This window comes from Xenopus laevis, chromosome 3S (genome assembly GCF_017654675.1).
Source record: "Xenopus laevis strain J_2021 chromosome 3S, Xenopus_laevis_v10.1, whole genome shotgun sequence".
Taxonomy (NCBI): domain Eukaryota; kingdom Metazoa; phylum Chordata; class Amphibia; order Anura; family Pipidae; genus Xenopus; species Xenopus laevis.
Genome location: NC_054376.1, coordinates 82137669 through 82159748, shown reverse-complemented (window position 1 = coordinate 82159748; position 22080 = coordinate 82137669). Strand labels below are relative to the sequence as shown.

General features: G+C 34.1%; 1 protein-coding gene across 3 annotated transcripts in view; it reads left to right on the top strand.

Moving 5' to 3' along the window:
- lrrn3.S (leucine rich repeat neuronal 3 S homeolog) overlaps window positions 1–20661 on the top strand; it is a 135442-nt gene extending 114781 nt beyond the window's left edge. For all 3 annotated transcript variants that reach the window (XM_041588553.1, XM_041588554.1, XM_018255893.2), the window contains one exon: window positions 17669–20661. In XM_041588553.1, coding sequence (XP_041444487.1) covers window positions 18006–20126 — 2121 coding nt within the window. In that variant the 5' untranslated portion in view covers window positions 17669–18005 and the 3' untranslated portion in view covers window positions 20127–20661. The remainder of the gene's footprint in view (window positions 1–17668) is intronic.
- Window positions 20662–22080: the final 1419 nt, after the last annotated feature.

Sequence of the window (22080 nt, the reverse complement as noted above, 5' to 3'; positions counted from 1 at the left end):
TTTTAATAATTTTTTTATTAAAAACTTCTTTTTATTTAAAACTATTTATTATCTGCTATTTATATACAGTAGTACTGGAACATGTATACAGTTATTTAGAGAAAATGAGAAAGCTAATTTTGCTTGACTAATGTGGTAAAATAGGATTTTTAATAATTTTTTTATTAAAAACTTCTTTTTATTTAAAACTATTTATTATCTGCTATTTATATACAGTAGTACTGGAACATGTATACAGTTATTTAGAGAAAATGTTCAACATTTACATGACTCCCTTCACCAGAGCAGGGCCTTCCCCGTTTTGTTTATAAAGCATGCTGCCAGTTACTTGCTAATAGAGAGTGGGTACTCCTCTCAAATATCAATGGTTCATGAATATAGTCTTCTGCATATGTGCCCATCCAGTAGGAGACGGGAAAGTGACAGTGGGTGTGCAACTTTCAGGTCCTTATCACATTTACACAATGGAGTAGTCTGTGTATTTTTTTTTTTGTCAGTGTGAGCCGAAACCCACTGAGATACATATTTGCTGCAAATAAAATAGAATATACAGTAAGGGCTGCAAGGCAGAATTTTAAACTACAGAGCCAGAAGACTTCTTCTGACCATTCCCTGAGGTCCGTGCAGGATCAGGGCCACTTTTCATCAGTTTCTTTTCATCCATTTCAATTTTCATAACGGTCAAATTGAACATTTTAATTTTGTATGGTCAAAACTGTAAAATTTGACTAGGAAATTATTCAAACTCAATTCAGGTTTTTTAAAAAATTCAAATTGATTTTGGAGATTTATCATACTCTGGTCTTTTAAGAATTCAAATTCAACTATTCAACACCTAAAACCTGCTAAATTACTGTATAAATCAATAGGAGAGGTGCAGTGACCAATTTGGAGTTGTTTACAGCTTTCCTGACATTCAAGTTTTTTGGTTTGGTCGAATTCGATTCGAGTTTTTGAGTCTGTAAAATTTGTTTACATATTCAATTTTATTAATAAATAGTTGAATATTCAAATTGAGTCAAATTTAATCAATCTGAATTAAAAAAAACTGAATTCGAAATTCGACACTTGATAAATGTGTCTAAGGGGCAGATTCACTAAGGGTCGAATTTCGAAGTAAAAAATACTTCGAAATTCGACCCTCGAATTGAAATCCTTCGACTTCGAATATCGAAGTCGAAGGATTTAGCGCTAAACGTTCGTTCGATTAAATCCTTCGAATCGAACGATTCGAAGGATTTTAATCCAACGATCGAAGGAAAATCCTTCGATCAAAAAAGTTTAGCAAGCCTATGGGGACCTTCCCCATAGGCTAACATTGACTTCGGTAGGTTTTATCTGCCGAAGTAGGGGGTCGAAGTTTTTTTTAAAGGGAAAGTACTTCGACTATCGAATGGTCGAATAGTCGAACAATTTTTCGTTCGAATCGAAGTCGAAGGTCGTAGTCGAAGGTCGAAGTAGCCCATTCGATGGTCGAAGTACCCAAAAAATACTTCAAAATTCGAAGTATTTTTCATTCGAATCCTTCACTCGAGCTTAGTGAATCGGCCCCTAAGTGTGTACTAATGTATCACTGCATGTTTGTTTTGTCATGGAAAATTTGCATTAGACATGTAAATTTAATTTTGCCTAGGCTTTATGCAGTCTTCTTATCATTGTCTTGCATTTTTATTTTATAAAATAACATAAATCAATTAATTTGTAAGTAATTTTTTGTGCATCATATTTATACAGCACTTTTATTCTAACTACAATTTAATTTTCTCCATATTCACAAAATGTTACAAATATATGTGACTAACTCTATGTAAGAGAAATAGTGAAACTGGTTTAGCAATATGTTGAAACCTCAATGGAAAATATATTCTTTTGCTACCTAATCAGTTAATCAGTACAAGTTGTATGTAAGAATGAATTACCCAAAGAAACCCCATAAAAACCTCAAAACAACATAAACACATGAATAAATACGTATGGGGAAATATTTACTTATGTATTATTTTTCTACATCTTTCAGTATGTCCTGGTGATATCATGTAGAGTAATGAGCCGAAATTCTGCTAATGATGTTTAAAATGGTGAAGTAACCCCATGAAGCAATGATAATCAGATGCTAAACTGGGTACTTTAACTTTATAATAGCAGCTTGTGAGTCTAGACCTAGTGTAACGTTCGGTATCCCACAACCCAGAGTAAACCCCAATGTCCCGGGCTCGGCTCACGCTTCGGCCTATAACCGCCGCCTTTCACGTCGGGTGGAGCCCTCCGCTACTCGGATGCCGCCAGGACTTAATAGTGAGGAGACTGAAGGAAGAACTCTGGGCGAGCAAGGGAACTAAACGTAAGTTTAACAAAGTCCAGGAACGGGCCGAGTCGAAACCAATCGGAAATGCGGTACAAAATCGGTAAACAGTAGAATGGTCGAGGTCACAGGCCAGGTCAGCAACTAACAGGGTCGAAGTACAAAAACGGAATCCAAAGAGTAGTCAGGAACAAGCCAAAGGATCAGGGCAGGCGGAAGTCAAACAGTAGTCAGGGATAGCAAAAGGTCACAACAAGTATCTTAGAATAATAACACCCAGGAACAATAAACAGAACCTACGTTGGGCAAGGCACAAAAGGACTGCTGGCCATTTAAGGATTTGAATTTGGCGCCATTGGACGCTGGCGAATCAGCGCCAGCGCCTGCGCAATCGCGCCAGCGTGACTGGCCCTTTAATTGCTGCGCATGCGCGCGGCGCGCTCCATAGGAGCCGGCGCCTGAGGCCTAGCCGCATCGGCGGCGGAGGAGAGAGACGGGCGTCCCCGTCGAGGGGGCGACAGGTGTCCCTGTCGTCCCCTCGGTAAGTATTTGACACCTAGGAAGATTACTCTTGAGGAAAAAGTATTGGGACTCTTGAATAATCGGGGTATTTTTCACGTTTTTCATTGGCATAATTACCCCAGCATATATACACTATTATGCATCAAAGTGAACTAATATGCCATTTAATACATTTTGATGGCACATTTCTGGTTTTTGTTTGGCAAAAATGCACGAAATTTTAAAATTCACAGTTTAGGAAATGCTCCATAGATCCTTGGTCAGAAGTAAACCCAATACTCAGGTGCTACAAATCACAGTCCCAAGCCATATATGTCTTTTTTAGCTCCACTTGTGAGACTGATCTTAAACTGAAAATGTGATGTTGATTACTTCCATTTTCTTTCCTTCCACACTCCTGGAAACAAAATATATTTCTGTCTAGATTTTCTATGTTGCCACAGATTTTCATATCCATATCAGACAAATTCTAATATATGACGACACAAGATTGAGACCAGAATAAACCTATAAGATAATTTGATTATTCAGTGGAACAAAGATGTATAATTATGTTGGAAACATGTTACACAGCATATACTGTATACAAATGCTTTTGCTTCACTTCTTCAGTCAGTAGAACCTGCTGTATGATGTGAATGATCAAATTGATTTCAGTTTACTGAAATGATATAATGAAAATTGTGCTTTGTGATTCCCTTGTCAAAGAGTCTAGACAATGGTATGTTTAATTCTATTATGTTCTCCTTGTTCCTGTTTACAAAGAAAACTGTTTCACTGCAACTTAAACTGGCATGTCTACAGCAGTTTTATGAATACATTATATAGGGCTGAAATGAGGACATTGTTTATCTATAAAGGTTTTTATCGGGGCGATGTACCTATGTCACAAAATAAAAGGATTTTAGTGGTCACAAAGTATGCCTGTGACCATATGAATGCATTAAGCTGCATGCTGGCTGCTTTTATACAAGACACAGATATCCACATAATTTACATTGGGGGGGGGTCACATGCTTTTTTTATAATATATACACTTTTCAGTGAATCATGTAGCACATTTAAGCAGTGATTTAAACTGATAACATCCTTAAACATTATTTATAAGTGTTACCACAGGGAGGTTTTCTTGTGTTATATCTTTATTATATACAATTTGTGTATATTGTATATATACATTGTGATTTGTATCTAAGAATGTTGTGTAATTCACATATTAGATAGTATCAGGACATAACAGAGGCAAGCTTCAAAGACACCCTATTTAGCATACAGTTGTTAAATCCCCTCCCTTTTGACCAGGGGCAGCTGAAAAAGCAAACTTTCCTGTCTACATACTGCCTTTCCCCCTTCCATTGTCCAGATTCTTGAATGAACTGCCTCAGGAATCCATGCCCTACTCCCCAAGATTAATTTATTGGTCATTGACCAATCAGAACCTGACATGTACCTATGGTCAGTCTTTTAGGTTCATATAATATAATAGTCAGAGTGTCCTGGGAGTTCCTGCAGTGAGGACATAGATGCCAGACCAAATGGAAGGATGAGTATCCGAGGGGCAGTGGATTTCGATCCAACATATACATATTTGTAATGGTCTTTGTAAATATTTGTTATACATTCTATGTAGTATAACTTGGTTTATGGGGCACATTTACATAGGGTCGAATATCGAGGGTTCGACCATCGAAGTTAAATCCTTCCGACTTCTAATATCGAAGTCGGAGGATTTAGCACAAATAGTTTGATCGAACGATTAAATCCTTTGAAACAAATGTTTCAAAGGATTTTAATCCATTGATCGAATGATTTTCCTTCGATCAAAAAAACCTAGGAAAGCCTATGGGGACCTTCCTCATAGCCTAACATTGATGCTCGGTAGGTTGTAGGGGGTCAAAGTTTTTTTTAAAAAGACAGTACTTTGACTATCGAATTGTCGAATAGTCAAACGATTTTTAGTTCGAATCGTTCGATTTGAAGTCCAAGTCATAGTCGAAGGTCGAAGTAGCCAATTCGATGGTCAAAGTAGCCAAAAAAAATCATTCGAAATTCAAAGTATTTTTTATTCTATTCCTTCACTCGAGCTAAGTAAATGGGCCCCTAAGTGTATTATTTCTTTAGATATGTGTCAATAGTTTTTGTAAATAAATATATATATTTTGATTGAACTCTTTCATTAAAGAACCCTTATAACCAGGAATACTTATGTACATGTGTATATGAGAATATACATATTTACATAAATATATCCTTGGTCAACAATAAGGATGCATTTTATATGTTATTCTTGGTTCTTGCAATTTTTTTTAAATGTGATATGGAATTAACCAATATGGATCATACCAATTTTTTCTCCATCTACATTTATTTTTATCTATATTTTATCTATATTTATTAAGTTGTATCCCTTGCTTCTGTGAATTCTGTTAATTTGGTATGCTGTTTAGCAAGTTTAGTAAGTTTGACTTATGGCTTAAGAAAACAGTATCTTGACAGTATCTTGAAAGGTCTAGTAACACAGTAAGTAATATCAGATAGATGTTTATAAGCAGCTGACCAGTAAAGATACCTGTTGATTGGTTGCTACAGGTATCAGACCAATAGCAACATTTCCCACTGACAACACCAGTAATTAATCAGCATCAGATCCCTCTTTGCATTGAGCTTTCATATCATCTTCCTATCTCACATCAGTTGTTATAACATAAGTAAATCCTCTTGAACTTTAATATGCACTTTAATTATACATACCAAAGTCTAGACAGAGGATTCAGCATTTTGCCTAAAATTATACATGTTGAGCATCTATCATTTCTGCCCTCCAACTACTTCTTTTTTCATAAGCAGATATTTTTTTTTATATTTTTAAACTGAAAACAGCTGCCCTTCAGAAATATAAATAGAACATGTTATTCAGAAATATAAAATATTACTTTGAGGTCATATCCAGCATTTGCCTTTGGGCTAAGCCAACATGATGAAAGGCCCATAATAAAGCTGAACGGTGTTGAGTATGTTCCTACTGTTCCCTTATATCTCTTCTGTGAAGTAAAATAAAAGGTTAGGTGAAAAGACAACAATATCAACCTGCCTATCCTCCTGATGAGATGTCATGGAATATTGTTTATAGTATCTTGATATCATCTTTGATATAAAAGTCATTCTCTCCTTCACAGAATTCTCAGTTATAATGAACGGTTCAGGCAAAATATACCATTGTTTGGATAGATTAGGAACGTGACAGATCTCTGCAATAATACATATTTGAGTGCATACAGTATGCCTCTATAAAGTGATCAAACTTGTTTATATAAATTGCCACATGATAGAAATTGAATTTGAAGAGCTGCAGATCGCTGTACAAGGTCTTGATGAATAAATGAATGGATGAATAATTGCTCAGTCTTGACGGAAAAAAATGCTTTCATGAAACAAACCAAGGAAGCCCAAATGTCAAATGGGAATAGAATTCATTTCCAAAGGCATGTTTGACTGAAAATCAGGTTTAATAGCACAATCCAACTTCATTGCTATAATATGGTATACTTCATTGCAATTATTTGATATTATATTGCAAATTCTACACATGCCCACAGTTATACAAAATACACAACTGAATGCTAATTATATTGCTTCTTTTTTCATAAAAGAGGTTTTTTTTTTTAAACTTTGGATGGGTCATAATTCTCAGTGTATTTTATATATACTGCACTGATAGAAAAAGATTTTTCTTTGATAACATCGTTTGTTCTGCTAATCAAATTCAAAAGCATTTTGGCTCATGCTATTATTAATGAAGTGCTCAGATGTGCAAAAAATATAGTTAAAAATAAATCCAAATAAAATTCTTTCTATACTTCGCAATGACAGGATCTCTACATGCTGATAATTTATTAGACCTATAAATCATTACAGCTAATACTAAATACTGTTGGGAATCTAATGTCCATTCCATATTCTCTATAAAATTCATTTGAATATGTAATTAAAATTTATAAGTCTGATATCCACATTAATTTATGTCCTCTTAAGAAAATGAAAAGTATCATGTTCAATCTCCTTCCCACCAGAGATTCTTTCTAGAAGAACAGTAATGTTCTTTATGATTCATCGATCTTGTATACTTTATTTACTTTCCAAGAAATACAATGGTACATTGGATCCTGTCTACTGGGGCAATTGGGGCATTTTCCAATACACTGATTATGTTTATACGTTTTTTTCAATAAATACCATCTACTTCTTCTTGAACACTACAACAGCATATTTAATTGGTTCTGTTTGCTGTCCTTAACTTCAGTAGATTTGGTAGATTTTGAATGGGTAATATATAGTTTCTTTCAGCTGTTGTTGAACAACCAGGAAATCTAAGAGCCGAGAAATAAAGGTCAACAACAAACAGAGCACAGTTTGCACATCCTACAATAAATAATACTATCATAAAAACTTTAGATTGCTACCACATTATATCATAGTTCTAAATAATCCAAGGTCCAGCTCCACTTTTTGTTTTTTTCCTGAACAAAAGTTAATGGGGAAATAATCTGCAGAACCAATTCAAATATTAAGCTTAAGTCATTTTATGGTTTTAGGTACAAAACACTAGAAATCTCAACCTCTGAGTCTGCAGTTAATTTAATTACCACCATTAGTTATGGGATAATATGCAACCTACTGTGATTAATAAGGTTATGAAAAATCACTGAGGAATTCTGCAGCCAACTAATGGCCCAAGGGTGTAGGCTGAAGGCTTTAAACTAGGTCACCAAACTAAAAGGGAAATATTAGCAGTGGTTACATCAAATGGTGACATTGAAGTCCACCTTCAGTATAGTTATAATGTTTTGCATTAACATCCCTATGATCAATAACAGCTACATTAAGAAAATAGCTCCATGTCTACAGAAAAACATGCACCCAGGGCCAAATCTTTTAAGTAACATCAGGAAACATAAATTCCCTAAATGTAGTTACACATATTGATCACTTAAACTGCACCTTTGGGGATTAGGCACCACTGGGTTTTTGGGAGTAGTTCATGTATGCATATGATTTAAAGTCCCTTTGCACAAGAGGAGTTTTGTTTAGCAACAGAAAAACGATGGAAGAACACATCATAGCTAAAAGCCAAATACATTGCATTAATAACCAGGATTTCAGCTTCAAATACAACATTTTCACATGAACGAAATTGAAATAACTATTATGTAAATTCAGATTGATGAGTGCCATTTTTTCATTACTGAACCTTTAAACAATTTTAGAGAAGATAAAAAATAAGGGAATTCCATTTAATTAATGTGCATTATTTTTATATATAATAATGTATAAAATAAAGGGGTAATTGACAATTTAAATGATCCTTTCTTCAACAAAACAATAGCATTGTTAGTCATTGTAACTTGTTTAAACCACAACCCTCAAGTCAGTATGTAGTAAGCTATGGAAGAGGCACTGTATGAAAACTCTTGTGTAACAAATGATATGAGAATAATTTTTGGTACTTCATAAATCAAGTGTGTCTTTTTTAACACAAGTATGTCTCAGCATAACAATAGGACATTAAACTAAATCAGAAATACCGATTATTTCTACACATGGTTTAATATACTTTCCTTCTCAATGGCTTGTGTTTGTACAGTAAATTAAGCCTTCAGTCCAAAGAATAGATTGTACCCAACATAGTATTACCGTTCTCATACTTTTGTGCTGACAATAAATGGGAAGATCTGATCACTTAGAAAAGTCACCACACATGCAAATGTTTGATTCAGGCACCAGTCTGGCTGATCATATTGTTGGGACCCCAGTTCAACCTTCAGAAGACATGACAGTCAATCAAGACTTATCCAAAGATGATTGAATCAACAGCCTGAGGGGGCTTTTCAGATCCCCTGATCCATATCTTACCAAGCAACAGTCAAATATCATTATCTTATTCTTTTTATAGAGCTGATATATTTCACATCATTTTACAGAGACAATACTTAAATTACATTGGCCCATGCCCTAGTGGAGTTTTCAAAAGTCCCTGTCAAAAAAAAATGATAGCCAATTTTATAAGATGCTAGTCAGCCTTCCTGTATGTGGGAGGAAATGGCAATGGAAGTACCTAGATACAGATAACTGGGAAAGCATACTCCTTGCAGTGCTAGAATAAAACCTTGGACCCCAGTGCTGCAAGACCACAATGCTAAACATTGTGTCACCCTGCTGTTTATTAGTCATGGAGGCCACAATTTTGGTCCCATAAAAAAAGCTTTTAGTTAGGGATCACTGAATTGGCAATTCAATTCAATGTCTACCCGTGCATGGCTATGGTATAGAATTTTTATAAAATTAAATGGATTCCAACTGCAGTACAATTTCTGATGAATGTCTATAAAATACATTTTTTTAACTAATTGTTTTCCCTTTGTAATTTTTTCTAATGGAAATATTACGAGCCCATCACTAGTCGTCAAAATTTTTGATGCCCGCGAATTGCTGCCGGCATCAAAATTCCCATTTCACTAATTTTTCATCAGTTTCATGAATATCGCAGGAAATTCGTGAATTTCGTGGCAAAGCTAAATGGGCTAATTCATCAATCACTACTAGCCAAATACACATACTGTATATTTTTCAAGTTTCTTTCAAATTGTTAGGCTACAGTTTGTCTTTCCTGTCACAAAATTCAATCTTTTTTTAATCCCCTTACAAGATGCCAGAAGAAGGCATAGACTATAAACCCAGTGAGTGTTGGCAGCCAAAAGTGGTCAATAAGTATAATTTACTGGTCCGCATTTTAATAACCAATACTGCATATGATTGGTTGCTATGAGTTACAAGACCTGTATCAAGATATATACATTACCCATTATGTGGCAATTGTATCCAAGGTGTCATTTGGGTTACCTGAAGCAGCACTCTGGTATAGTTTATTCACTCAATGATCCAAGCCAAATCAAGCATTTAAGTTGTGTACTTACATTGAAAAACGTTCATATTATTAATAGTATTATGATTATTATTGATGATGATGATATCTGAAAGATCAGAACTTTATTAGGCATTTCTAAAACAGAATATACAACCTTTACCCTTGGGATTTCACATACTGTTACTGTAGATTATATTCAATACAGAAATGAGTAGTTCTTCTGCCTATAATTTTAACATACAAAAAGACATTTTGGGGCCGATTCATGAAGCTCGAGTGAAGGATTCGAATTAAAAAAACTTCGAATTTCGAAGTATTTTTTGGGTACTTCGACCATCGAATTGGTTAAATTAGATCGAATTCGATCGAATTCGAACGATTCGAACGATTCGAAGTAAAAATCGTTCGACTATTCGACCATTCGATAATCGAAGTACTGTCTCTTTAAAAAATACTTCGACCACCTACTTCGGTAGATAAAACCTACCGAAGTCAATGTTAGCCTATGGGGAAGGTCCCCATAGGCTTGCCTGTGATTTTTTGATCGAAGGATTTTCCTTCGATCGTTGGATTAAAATCCTTCGAATCGTTCGATTCGAAGGATTTAATCGTTCGATCGAACGAAAAATCCTTTGATCGATCGATCGCAGGATTTGCGCAAAATCGTTCGACTTCGATATTCGAAGTCGAACGATTTTAGTTCCCAGTCGAATATCGAGGGTTAATTAACCCTCGATATTCGACTCTTGATGAATCGGCCCCATATACTTTATGTTTCATTATAAGCATAAATGAATGATGCTTTTCACCTTTGCTACCCCTACCACCGCCTGGAGTCCCTCCTTCCACTAAGCCTTTCCTTCATGTTACAGAAAAAGTGGCATTAATTGCATGTCATATGTCATTAAATACAATCTTCTCCTTCTATAACTGCTCAAAAGGTGGCGGCAGATAAGCAAAAGCCATTTTCAAAACCATTTTCTCTGCATATGTATTCACATGTTAATGATGATTATTTAAAATACATAGGCATAATATATTTCCAACACAAGCAATATTTATTAGGCTCATGCTGAACAGAGCTTTATTGCGCTACATATTCGTTTTTCCTGCTTTTCTTTTAGACTGTGCAGACTTTTTGGTAATGCTTCTATGCTCTTTTCACTAATCACTTAAATCAGCCAATAACTCAGATAAATTACCCTCAAATAGTTTCCTTTTTGTCCATTTCAGACAGGTCATTAATGAAATAGGTAATGGTTTTCCTCGAATGGCTTGCAAAACTTTAATGACATTACAAAATTAACCATCAATCAGAACAAATTCATTTTTAAAACCCCACTTGTGCAAAGGATGTCAAATCAAGCTGTTTGTCAAAATATCACTTTGGTGCACATGAAGAGCTATTGTTGCGCTCAACCGTTAACACCTTTATTAATAGCAGGAAAGCATATTTCTTTGTATCTTTTTATAAAATAAGGTAAAGTTATGTTTTTTTGATAATGTGAAAATAATCCTTTTCAAAATGTTTTATTTGCATTATTACTTTTCCTAGGTAGTGTGATCTGTGTGTTTTAAAGAAGCCCGTCTTCTACATTTCTTTATGAGCTGCTAATGTTTGCTGCTATAACATAATTTAATATGGTTAGAGAAAGAGGAAGTGAAAGAGAGAAAGAGAATGTTTGGTGTAGTCTGTTTAGTATGAATTGAATGTATTATCTCTGTTGAAGTGGAAAGAGAACATTTTGCAAGGTTCTCGTGTTCCTCATCTTCATTTTTTTGCCCAGCATGACCTGGCTCTTAGTTCTCTGTAGTTCCAGTGATGAGAAAAAAGGAACAGATCATTCATGCATTGAATATCTCCTACTTCAGATAATAGTGACACCCCCTTGTGAACAAATGTGTAAGCCATCAACAACAGCCACTGAAACAAACCTAATTAAGGCAAACCAACCATTGTCTGTAACAGCGATAATTAGTCCTTATAGAGTTAGACAGGCTCAGATCTTCTTTTTCTTTTATGAAAAAAATTAACACATTTGACAGAAGTAATAAGAAGCATTGTATTGATAATGATCCTGGGTATGGTTATCCAATCCATTTGTGACCGGAGAGCTACTGTTAAAGTAAATCTATTGGTAAACAAAACAATTATCCCAACCCTGTTGGCTTTGGTTAGAATTGAAGCTGCATTATAAGCTAGGTATTATTTTTCCTGAGGGTGTAGGTTAGTCCACATAATAAATTATTGTTTCAATAGATAATAATTAACAGAGATATTAGAGCACTTCATCCTTTCAGCAAAAGCTGAAACAAAAAAAAGTAATTACAGAGGAAGACCAAAATTGCATAAAATATTTTAATTCACGCAAGATTTACCTCAATGTGGGTATACACCTGAAATATCATTTTTAGTATGGTTTCTGGACTACTTATTTCTATAACTCTGGTTATTGTATTAATCAAGAAGACTGAAATTCTATTTAACCAGTTCAAAAGAGGACTAAAAAAAACAACAAAGCACTAGGACAGTAATTGACCATGAAACCCTTACAGTCAGCTGGGTAATGGCGGGCAAAACACAAATGTAAATGATTAAAATAACATAAAAATATAAGCTATGTTGTTACAATTTTGTTATAAATATCTTTTATTACTTATTCTTAATATGTTTTGGATATACAGAAATTATAACTCTGAAGAGAACGTATATATATATATATATATATATATATATATATATATATATATATATATATATATATATATATATATATATATATATATATATATATATATATATACACAAATTAACTGTAGTGGAGCACTGTACCTGTCTGCTGTGGGCAATAATATACGATTGATACGAATCAAACGATTCAAACTAAAAATCGTTCGACTATTCAACCATTCGATAGTCGAAGTACTGTCTCTTTAAAAAATACTTCGACCACCTACTTGACCACCTAAAACCTACCTACCGAGCTTCAATGTTAGCCTATGGGGAAGGTCCCCATAAGCTTTCTAAGTATTTTTTTATCGAAGGAAAATCGTTCGATTGATGAATTAAAATCCTTCGAATCGTTCGATTTTTAAATTGCATATGTGTTTATTTTACAGAAATACATGTGAACTTGTCATGACAGGTAATTTTTCCACTTGTAATCCTAAAATATGCAGTCTTTTACAAGCAATTTGAATGTGTATTGCATCTAGTGCCTAGCTATTATGAACCCAACATTTCTATACCAAATAGACTCACAGGGTAATCATTTACAAGTTGAAATTATAGAACTCCAAAGCTGTTTACTCTGCAAGATTCCTGTGCAACAAACCTGTTATGTTTTTGGAAAACATAAAAAAAAACCAAGATGCCTGTGTCACTGCCAAATAAATGGGAACTGAAAACTAAAATCAATTGTTGTAATTTGAGTTGGCAGAGATTGTGCTGTAATTTGGCTATATGTGTCAGCAAGCTAAAACTATAATTTACAGGCACTTTTCCCCATATTCAGTTGAATCAAGATCCTTGGAAATGTCAGATCTGCGAAATCTGGTGTGAATATGTTAACTTAAAATGTCAAAAACATTAGGTTTCTGTAAATGGTAAAGACCAGAAAAAGATCAACTTTATTTGTTATGTAAATGTCAAATTTGTAGTTTAGTAATTATTCCCAGCCAACATATTTTTTTACAAGATACTCAATTTGTGTACAATGTAAAACCAATTGTCTAATTGTTAATGCCCAGAATGACAGGCCCAACATCAAACTGTAGAATCTAGATTCATAAATAATGACTCAGGGCAAGGCAAAGTAAGGGTATTGCGTTGTATCACACAAAAATACAACCAACAGAATATCCATCAGAATATCAGTAAGCCTGCCAGCTAATTAAAAGCAAAATAAATGCATTTATAAATGACACTTCGGTGGTGTTTTACAACTTTACACAGTTATGGAATATTAACCATATTGTCCTCCAGATGCTACACTGTTAAAACTTCAGGGGTTCTGGTAGTTAATAGTTCAGCTCCAACTGTGGAGCCAAAATTTCACTCCAGTACATTTGCATCTTAAGCGTACTGTATATATGAACAGTGCCAGGCAAGAATTGATTTGCTTTAATGGTAATGAGAGCTTGAGTTTACTTACTTTTCTATAAAGCTACTGTCACATAGGTAACTTTTATAGGCGAGTGTAACACTTGCAATTATTGATTGTGGTAGTGAACAGGACATATTAAATAGTTTTGCCTCTGCTGACAACCCACAATAAATGCCAGCTGCAATTTACAAAATGTCACGAAATGGTGACAGTGGTCAAACACAAGGCTGGCTTGATAGCTGATATTTTTGATCCTTGCAAGGGGTATAAATGATCAATACAATACCACCTTATTTTTTACTAAAAGGTGAATTTAAGCATAATAATGGTCTTCATCCAAATTATTTGGCTGTCTGAGAAAGAAGAAAATTCAAAATAGATTAAGAAGGGATGAAATTCATAATGAATATACTTAGGGAAGATAGTAGAGTCAAAATGAATTTCATTCCAATGCAATCTGTTCTGAAAGTCCGCTATCCTGAGCCATCTAAATAATTGAATGGCATCGTTGCCAACTCCAACTTTGACAATCCTGGCACTTGCATTTTAGTTACAAAAAAGAAGCATTTTTACATATATATTATTTAGGATAAACTACCAGTATGGCAGAGGTATGCTGTCAATATGTAGTCCAGATTATTTAAATCTTAAAATATATTGGTTTATGATGCAACTGATCTACAGTCTTACTCCACATATACTAAATTCTTTATTTATATGAAATTCTCCTCTAACCATGAAAGTGTGCAATGACATAGATGGACATTACACTTCAAATTGAGCACATTTAACCTGGATCATAGAACATTAATATTAAAATGTATTTAAGTGTTAATACTTAAAGAGCCCAAAGGAAATCAAGGCTGAAAGGTAATCAAGTATTATCAGTATAAAGGGTTAAAGGATTATGGACAATGTCTTAAAGGAGTGGTCTACAAATAAATAGAAAGTGAGACCTTGGCTCTATTTGTGCATAATCCATTTACTCCCCCATATGAAATACAAGATATCTGGGTAGTAACCCCAATTTGGGGTACTCCACACCTTAATTGTTGCTATGGGTTACTGCACCTGGGAAAACTTAGTGCCTTTTATTACATATGGGGTTTGTGTTTAAGATATTACAACATTGCTATTGCATGAAATCTACAGTATTATTAAAATTTGACATTTTCACTGTTTCCAAGGGTTGTTTTTGTGTTTATTTCAGTTAGTATTTCAAGTGCATAAAATGGCACTATTAAATTGACTCTAGAATTTAGTTAAATGGCATCTCTAAACATAGGTATGGTTAAATGTACTGGTGTTCTAGCACCTTATTACAGCCGGTTTATAATATTTTTATTTTTCTGTGAACTAGCGATAAGCACTAACACAGGCAGCTGCTATTTGTTTCTCTCTTGGGAATGTTGTATTGTAGGCAGTAATGATCGAGAGAGAGCCTTTTATGGAATGCACCTGAATTTGCTATTTTTGCCTCCTGTTGTTTTTAGTAATGACTGCTGAATACATTTTTTATTGTTATTTGTTGTCACTATTTTCATGGTTTGTGACAAAATCGACTTCTTTTAAAAAAGGCTTGTGCAGAATGGGTTAACTTCCACTGTGTGTATGTGACTGAGGTCTTAAAAAGGCATTCAGTCAGCCATGAAGCACTGCTTTATATACATTCATATTACACATTCTTGAAACAAAGTCTCAATGCACACATTACCTAAATATACAGTGCATTGCAACAAAAAGGATATTGCTGGTAAATGTGAACTGATATACCTAAATATTTCCCAGGAGATATTAAACTACCAGTCCCTATTCAAATACAATTACATTACATTTACTAGCCATTCTGGGAAATATATCCATTAGTGTTTTTCTTGCTCAAGACACTTATAGGAGGCAAAGTACAGTATAATTGTTTCTTAAAGACCACTTTAATGACATATAATTTGTTGACCATAACATCATCATTACTGTATTATTGCAACCAAACAAGGTCATGATATTTCCCTATAAAAAAAACACAGCTGACATTTTATTGATTATAAAATAATTTTTCAGTCTTGTTCTTATTACTAACATTATTACTAAAAAAAGTTAATGCATGGTCTTATTTTATCCTTGCTTAAAGTGTTAATGTGACTATGGTCTCACTTGAAGAATATTTGCCATAAAACAAGAACAGACAGGGCTGTGAGGTATATAGTTACTAGGTAACAAGCAGATCATCTATAGCGAAAAAGACTTCTAATTTGCATTAAAAAAAATTTCCTTTTAGAAAATATGTTCATGGTAAATATTATGCAGCTTCGAATACATAAACAAAACTATAAAAAGAAGAATAATAACCAACAATTGTGTTTTTCTGATGAGAACAATTGTAACACATCACTGCTTATAATATAAACCAACAGCAGACAAAAACAGACTAAACTCTGTCATATCTCAAGGGGAACATACTGTGCCATAAAGTCACCTATTCCCACTGGGTTGGTCAGGAGAGCCAAAAGCTCTCTGCACTTTGCACTGTAGGATGGCAGCCAATCAGCAGTTATATGTACCTGACAAGGAATTGGAGGACATCTTTGCTCGTGTAAAGGCAGAACTGTAATAGGTTAGTCAATCTTACTGTGCTTCTAGGAAAGGACCATTAGGACATGCCTATGACAAGACAGAGTTCCAAGAAACGTGTCATTTGTTGTAATATTACTTTCAGGCCCAGATTAAAATGAGGCACAATATATTGTTCACTATTGGCAACATATTGAGGGTACTTGTCAAATACCATTTATGTCCCCTTTAAAGACAAAAAGATGTTTCCATGTGTGAAACATTCTCAGTTGCAGTTCAATATCCTTGAATTTCAAAAAGTCAACACAAATATATGGGAATAGTTGCAGTGCATTTTATAGCTTGAGATATTTATACTTAATATTTAGAAATTCTTTAAGCAATGAAAATGGCAGATATATTTTTTTAAAGATATGCTTTAGTTGTCTTTTCCATTGAACTCGTATTTACAGATGAAGCCACTTGGATTTGTGAGATAAATGCGTCATGACTCAGGGTTAATTGAAGAAACTGCGTTATCTAAAGTCATCTTAACTCATTTAATGCATTTAACCTTTCCATTAGCATACCAAAGCACCATTGTGAACAATGGTGAATGCTTTAATTAGATGGGATGTTGTGACGCAGTTTTCTGTGTTAAATGAGATAAATGGGATATCTGTGTTTAGTTATTCTGTGTCAAACAGACAAACCAAAGTGGCTGCATCTGTAGTAAATGTCATCAAGAAATAAAATAGCTAGTAAAAAAGGAATAAATTAATATGCCATTCGCTGTAAATTATATACAGCCTAAAGGAATCTCACTGTGATTTTCTTGGATGCAGTCAGGACTGGCTGTAGGGGAGAGAGACAATGATGCCTGAGTCACTCATCCGGTTACACAAAGCACACCTACCACCAATCCTACACATAAAACATTATTAAACTGAAGCCAGTACACATCTGTTATATTTTGCTGTAAGGAGAGTGAATATGGACTTTCCAAGGACAAACCATGAGAAAAAGGGAGGGGAAGTTCTTTTATTTCTTTGACCAGAGACAGAAAAAGCTTATGTAACACAAAATATATGGAACCTTACAGAAAATAAACCTACAAAGGATCTTTCAGTGGAAACTGAATGCAGAAATGCAGATTAAAATCTTACTAAATGTTTCACTGCTACTTATCCATGTTAATCTTTGGGCCTGTAAAATCTATTTTTGTATGAAAATTTCTGAAGCTAATTATTGTCTATTTTTCTGTTACAGCTCACGCTGCTCTTATATCAATGATGGCATTGTAAGATAAAGCAAGTAAATTACCAGCCTAACAAACAATGGGCAACCACAGGATCAGCACCATCACCAAGGTTATGTAAAGTCAACCAGGAATACAGTGACCTTCATTTACTACAACATGTGTGGCACGTTGAAAAAACAACATTGCTTTTTGTTTCCTGAAAAGAAAATGTTTTCTTTTGCTCAACTGGTGTGCTGATAAAGAAAGGCAATGCTTTCATGAACTAGTGATTTTGGAATACTATTTTGATATATAAGAAGATACACATTTCAGTGGCGCTGAGGGATTTTAAACAAGGGAACAAAAATGAGGGATTTGTTCCTCAGTTTACACTTGTTACTTGGATTAGCTATTGCTGCCCATGGGCACATTACATCAAAAAAGGTGGATTGTCCTCATTCATGTTCATGTGAAATAAGACCCTGGTTTACTCCAAAATCTATTTATATTGAGGCTCTTACAGTGGATTGCAATGCATTAGACCTTTACAGTGTTCCAGACAAACTGCCTGCAAAAACACAGGTCCTACTTTTACAAGCAAACAACATTAAAGAAATAAAGGACACTGATCAGTTCCCTGTTCATCTAACTGCCTTGGATTTGTCACAAAACAACTTATCACTGATTGCAAATATCAATTTTACAAATATGCATCAGATCCTTTCTGTATACCTTGAAGAAAATAAACTCACTGAACTGACCACAGGATCTTTTACTGGACTGGACAATTTACAAGAACTCTACATTAATCATAATTTGATATCTGTTATTTCACCAAAAGCATTTGCTGGGGTAAGCAATCTTCTCAGACTTCACCTCAATTCAAATAGACTGCAAGCGATTAATAGTATGTGGTTTGAAGCCATACCAAATCTTGAGATACTTATGATTGGGGAAAATCCTATAATCAATATTGAAGATATGAACTTTAAACCTCTTATCAATCTTCGCAGCCTGGTTTTAGCAGGAGTTAATCTAACAGAAATGCCTGATAATGCCTTTCTGGGGCTCGACAAATTAGAAAGCATCTCTTTCTATGACAACAAATTTATTCACGTTCCCTCTATTTGTCTTCAGAAGGTTGCAAACCTCAAATTTTTGGATCTAAATAAGAATCCTGTTCGAAGAATACAAAGGGGAGATTTTAGCAATTTGCTGCATTTGAAGGAGCTAGGGATTAATAATATGCCAGAATTAGTTTCCATAGACAGCCTTGCTATTGAAAATTTACCAGAACTAAGGAAAATAGAAGCAACTAATAATCCAAAATTGGCTTATATTCATCCTAATGCATTTTACAGACTTCCAAAACTGGAAACATTGATGCTTAACAGTAACTCTCTTAGTGCCATATACCGGAGTACAATTGAAGCTTTGCCCAATCTTAAAGAAATCAGTATCCACAGCAATCCAATGAGATGTGATTGCGTCATTCGCTGGATCAACATGAATAAAACAAGCATTCGTTTTATGGAACCAGATTCATTGTTCTGTGTTGATCCCCCTGAATATCAAGGTCTAAACGTCAGACAAGTTCACTTTAGAGAAATGATGGAAATATGCCTTCCATTAATAGCACCTCAGAGCTTCCCCTTGGATCTGGATTTGAACACAGGTAGCACGGTTTCATTGCACTGCAGAGCAACAGCAGAGCCGGAGCCAGAAATCTACTGGATCACACCATCTGGTTATAAAATCTTACCCAATATTGCATCAGGTATATTTAATGTTCACCCAGAAGGCACACTTACAATAAAAAATGTAAGTTTATCAGAAGCTGGACTTTATACTTGTGTCGCAAAGAATTTGGTTGGTGCAGATTTAAAAACTATTTTAATCACAGTGGATGGGTCTTTTCCAGGGGAAGTCAATGGATCTTTAAAAATCCTTATAAAAGAAGTGCAATCAAATTCAGTTATGGTATCATGGAAATCAAAATCTAAGATTCTTAAATCAAGTGTACAATGGACTGCTTATGTGAAGACCGAATATACCCAAATTGCTCATAGTGTCAGAATGCCGTCTGATATTAAACAGTACAATTTAACACGCCTTAATCCGTTAACTGAATATGAAATCTGTATAGACGCACCCAATATTTACCAACACTTTGAAAAGCAATGTATTAATGTAACCACAAAAGGGATGAATACAATGATGAAAGAACATGAATTTATTAATTCAGCAACTATAATTATTACACTTTGCTGTGTTTTTGGAATCATTGCAGTAGCCTTTATTTTTAATTCTACATCTTCCTATGTGAGGAATAATTCAAATAAATATACTAGGAACAGCATACAAATACCAGTTTTTGCTTATAATGACCTTTACCCCCCTCTGTTAAGCCTCTGGAATGCAGACAAAGAAGACACAGCTCTTGAAGTAAAAGCCACTGTTATAAAGGTACCAACAAACTCACCATGAAGTATTTTTGGCCGAGTCCAATTTATGGAATACAAACAAGCACAAGATTATAGTTGTGCTTTTCTTGAAGCAGGAAGATATTTTGTAAGACAAAATGACTTCATTGCAACTGCTTAAAAGCTACACAGGATCAGCCTATGGATGACTTCCATTTTGGCTTAATGACGTAGTAAGTCAGACAGCAAAGTGCTCCATGATAAACCAGAGAAACTTGGGGATTTAAAAAAAAACACAACTCTTTGTCAAATATAATTCAAGGAAATAACTCTCTTCTATGTATTTGAATATATATATATATATATATATATATATATATATATATATATATATATATATATATAAACTCTTTAGAAAAACTAAGCAATACCTCCTCATGTGATGTATTATACCTTTTAGCAAAGAGTTTTTGAAGTGATGAGACAACTAGATTTGAAACTCTGTGTTGCAAATGGAAATTTCTGTAGGTTGTAGAGGCAGTAAATGTACTTTTTTATGGAGAAAAAATACATTTTTGATTAAAATAAAAATGATTTGTGCCATGGCTTTTTTTGTTATCATATAAAGAAAAGTATACACAATAAGACATGTTTCACTTAATTCCGATGCGTGCAATATTAAAATCAAAGCCATATAAATATGCAGTAAGAGTTTTTGCTTGCTCCGTTGTGCCATTTAAGTAATATTTTGCATCATATGCCATATGTGAAAACATAAAACTGTGCTTACAGAACGAAAATGGAATTTTAAGCGATACTCCAATATAGGTTAATTAAAAACTTCCAATTATTTTATAATTTTAAGCAATACTCCAATATAGGTTAATTAAAACCTTCCAATTCTTTTATACTTTGAAATACAATACCATTTATAAAGACTTACAAAACAAAGACATTTAAAAAAACAACTTAAAAATGTAAACTACTGTATACTGAAAACTTGTTTAGAATTATGTTTTTATTCGGCAATATTTGCATTTAAAAGTCTATCCCATTGCATCTAATTCTGTTCTGAATGGTTGTATTTATTCAAACCTGGATGGCTGAGGCAATTTATGAATTTCATATTCAGGTAAGAGGCTTCAGAGCAAGTCAAATTATCCCTCATTTTCATAAAGTTTGCTAGATAGCAAACAAATAATTGTTCTGGAATTTATTATATGGTTCACACTTTAGCCAAGTTGTAAACCATGATTCAACTTAAAACAGCTGCACTCACTGTCACACCAATAAACAAGTAAAACAAAAAATGGTAGAGTGAATTATTTGGAATGTAAATTAGAAATAAAAACTACACCACCGAAATTATGACAGGATCCCTTTAAAATCTGTTTCCACTACTCTCATAATGGCAGGAATTATACGTGTTATACCCACAATGGCTGTCTCATTCTGTTTTTTAACAGCTATTTTGGCCTTTAAACTATTGCTGAACTAGAACTAATGGGAAAATGGTTAACATTGCAATTCAGTATTTTTGCAGGAGTGCAAAATATTAACTGTTAGTGGAACATATGCAAATTTCTACATGAATGGTACTGATAAGGACCATACATGTTTTAGTATAATAGAACTCAGCATCTAACCTTGTGCTAGATAGCAAACACCTAAGAATATATGGATTTTACATATTTCTGAAAAATCCTGCCATTGTTGACAAATCACTCTTGTGCACAAAACAGCATAAGAATTTTTCAGCTAGCCAATTTCATCAATCACAAGATTTTAGCACTGTAGACAGAGCTTTTCGTTCAAAGCTATCTGTTACAAGAAAATGGAATGACAAATAACCTGTTAAATGTGTGTTGCTGTACAGGTCAGCAAAATGTGCCCATGTATCTTCTGCATTAAAGTGATACTGACACCAGTATTTTTCAAAATAGTGATTAAGTGCATTAAAGGGTAAGATGTATTAAGGGTCGAATTGAAAATTAGAATTTTCTGTCAAAACTCTCAAA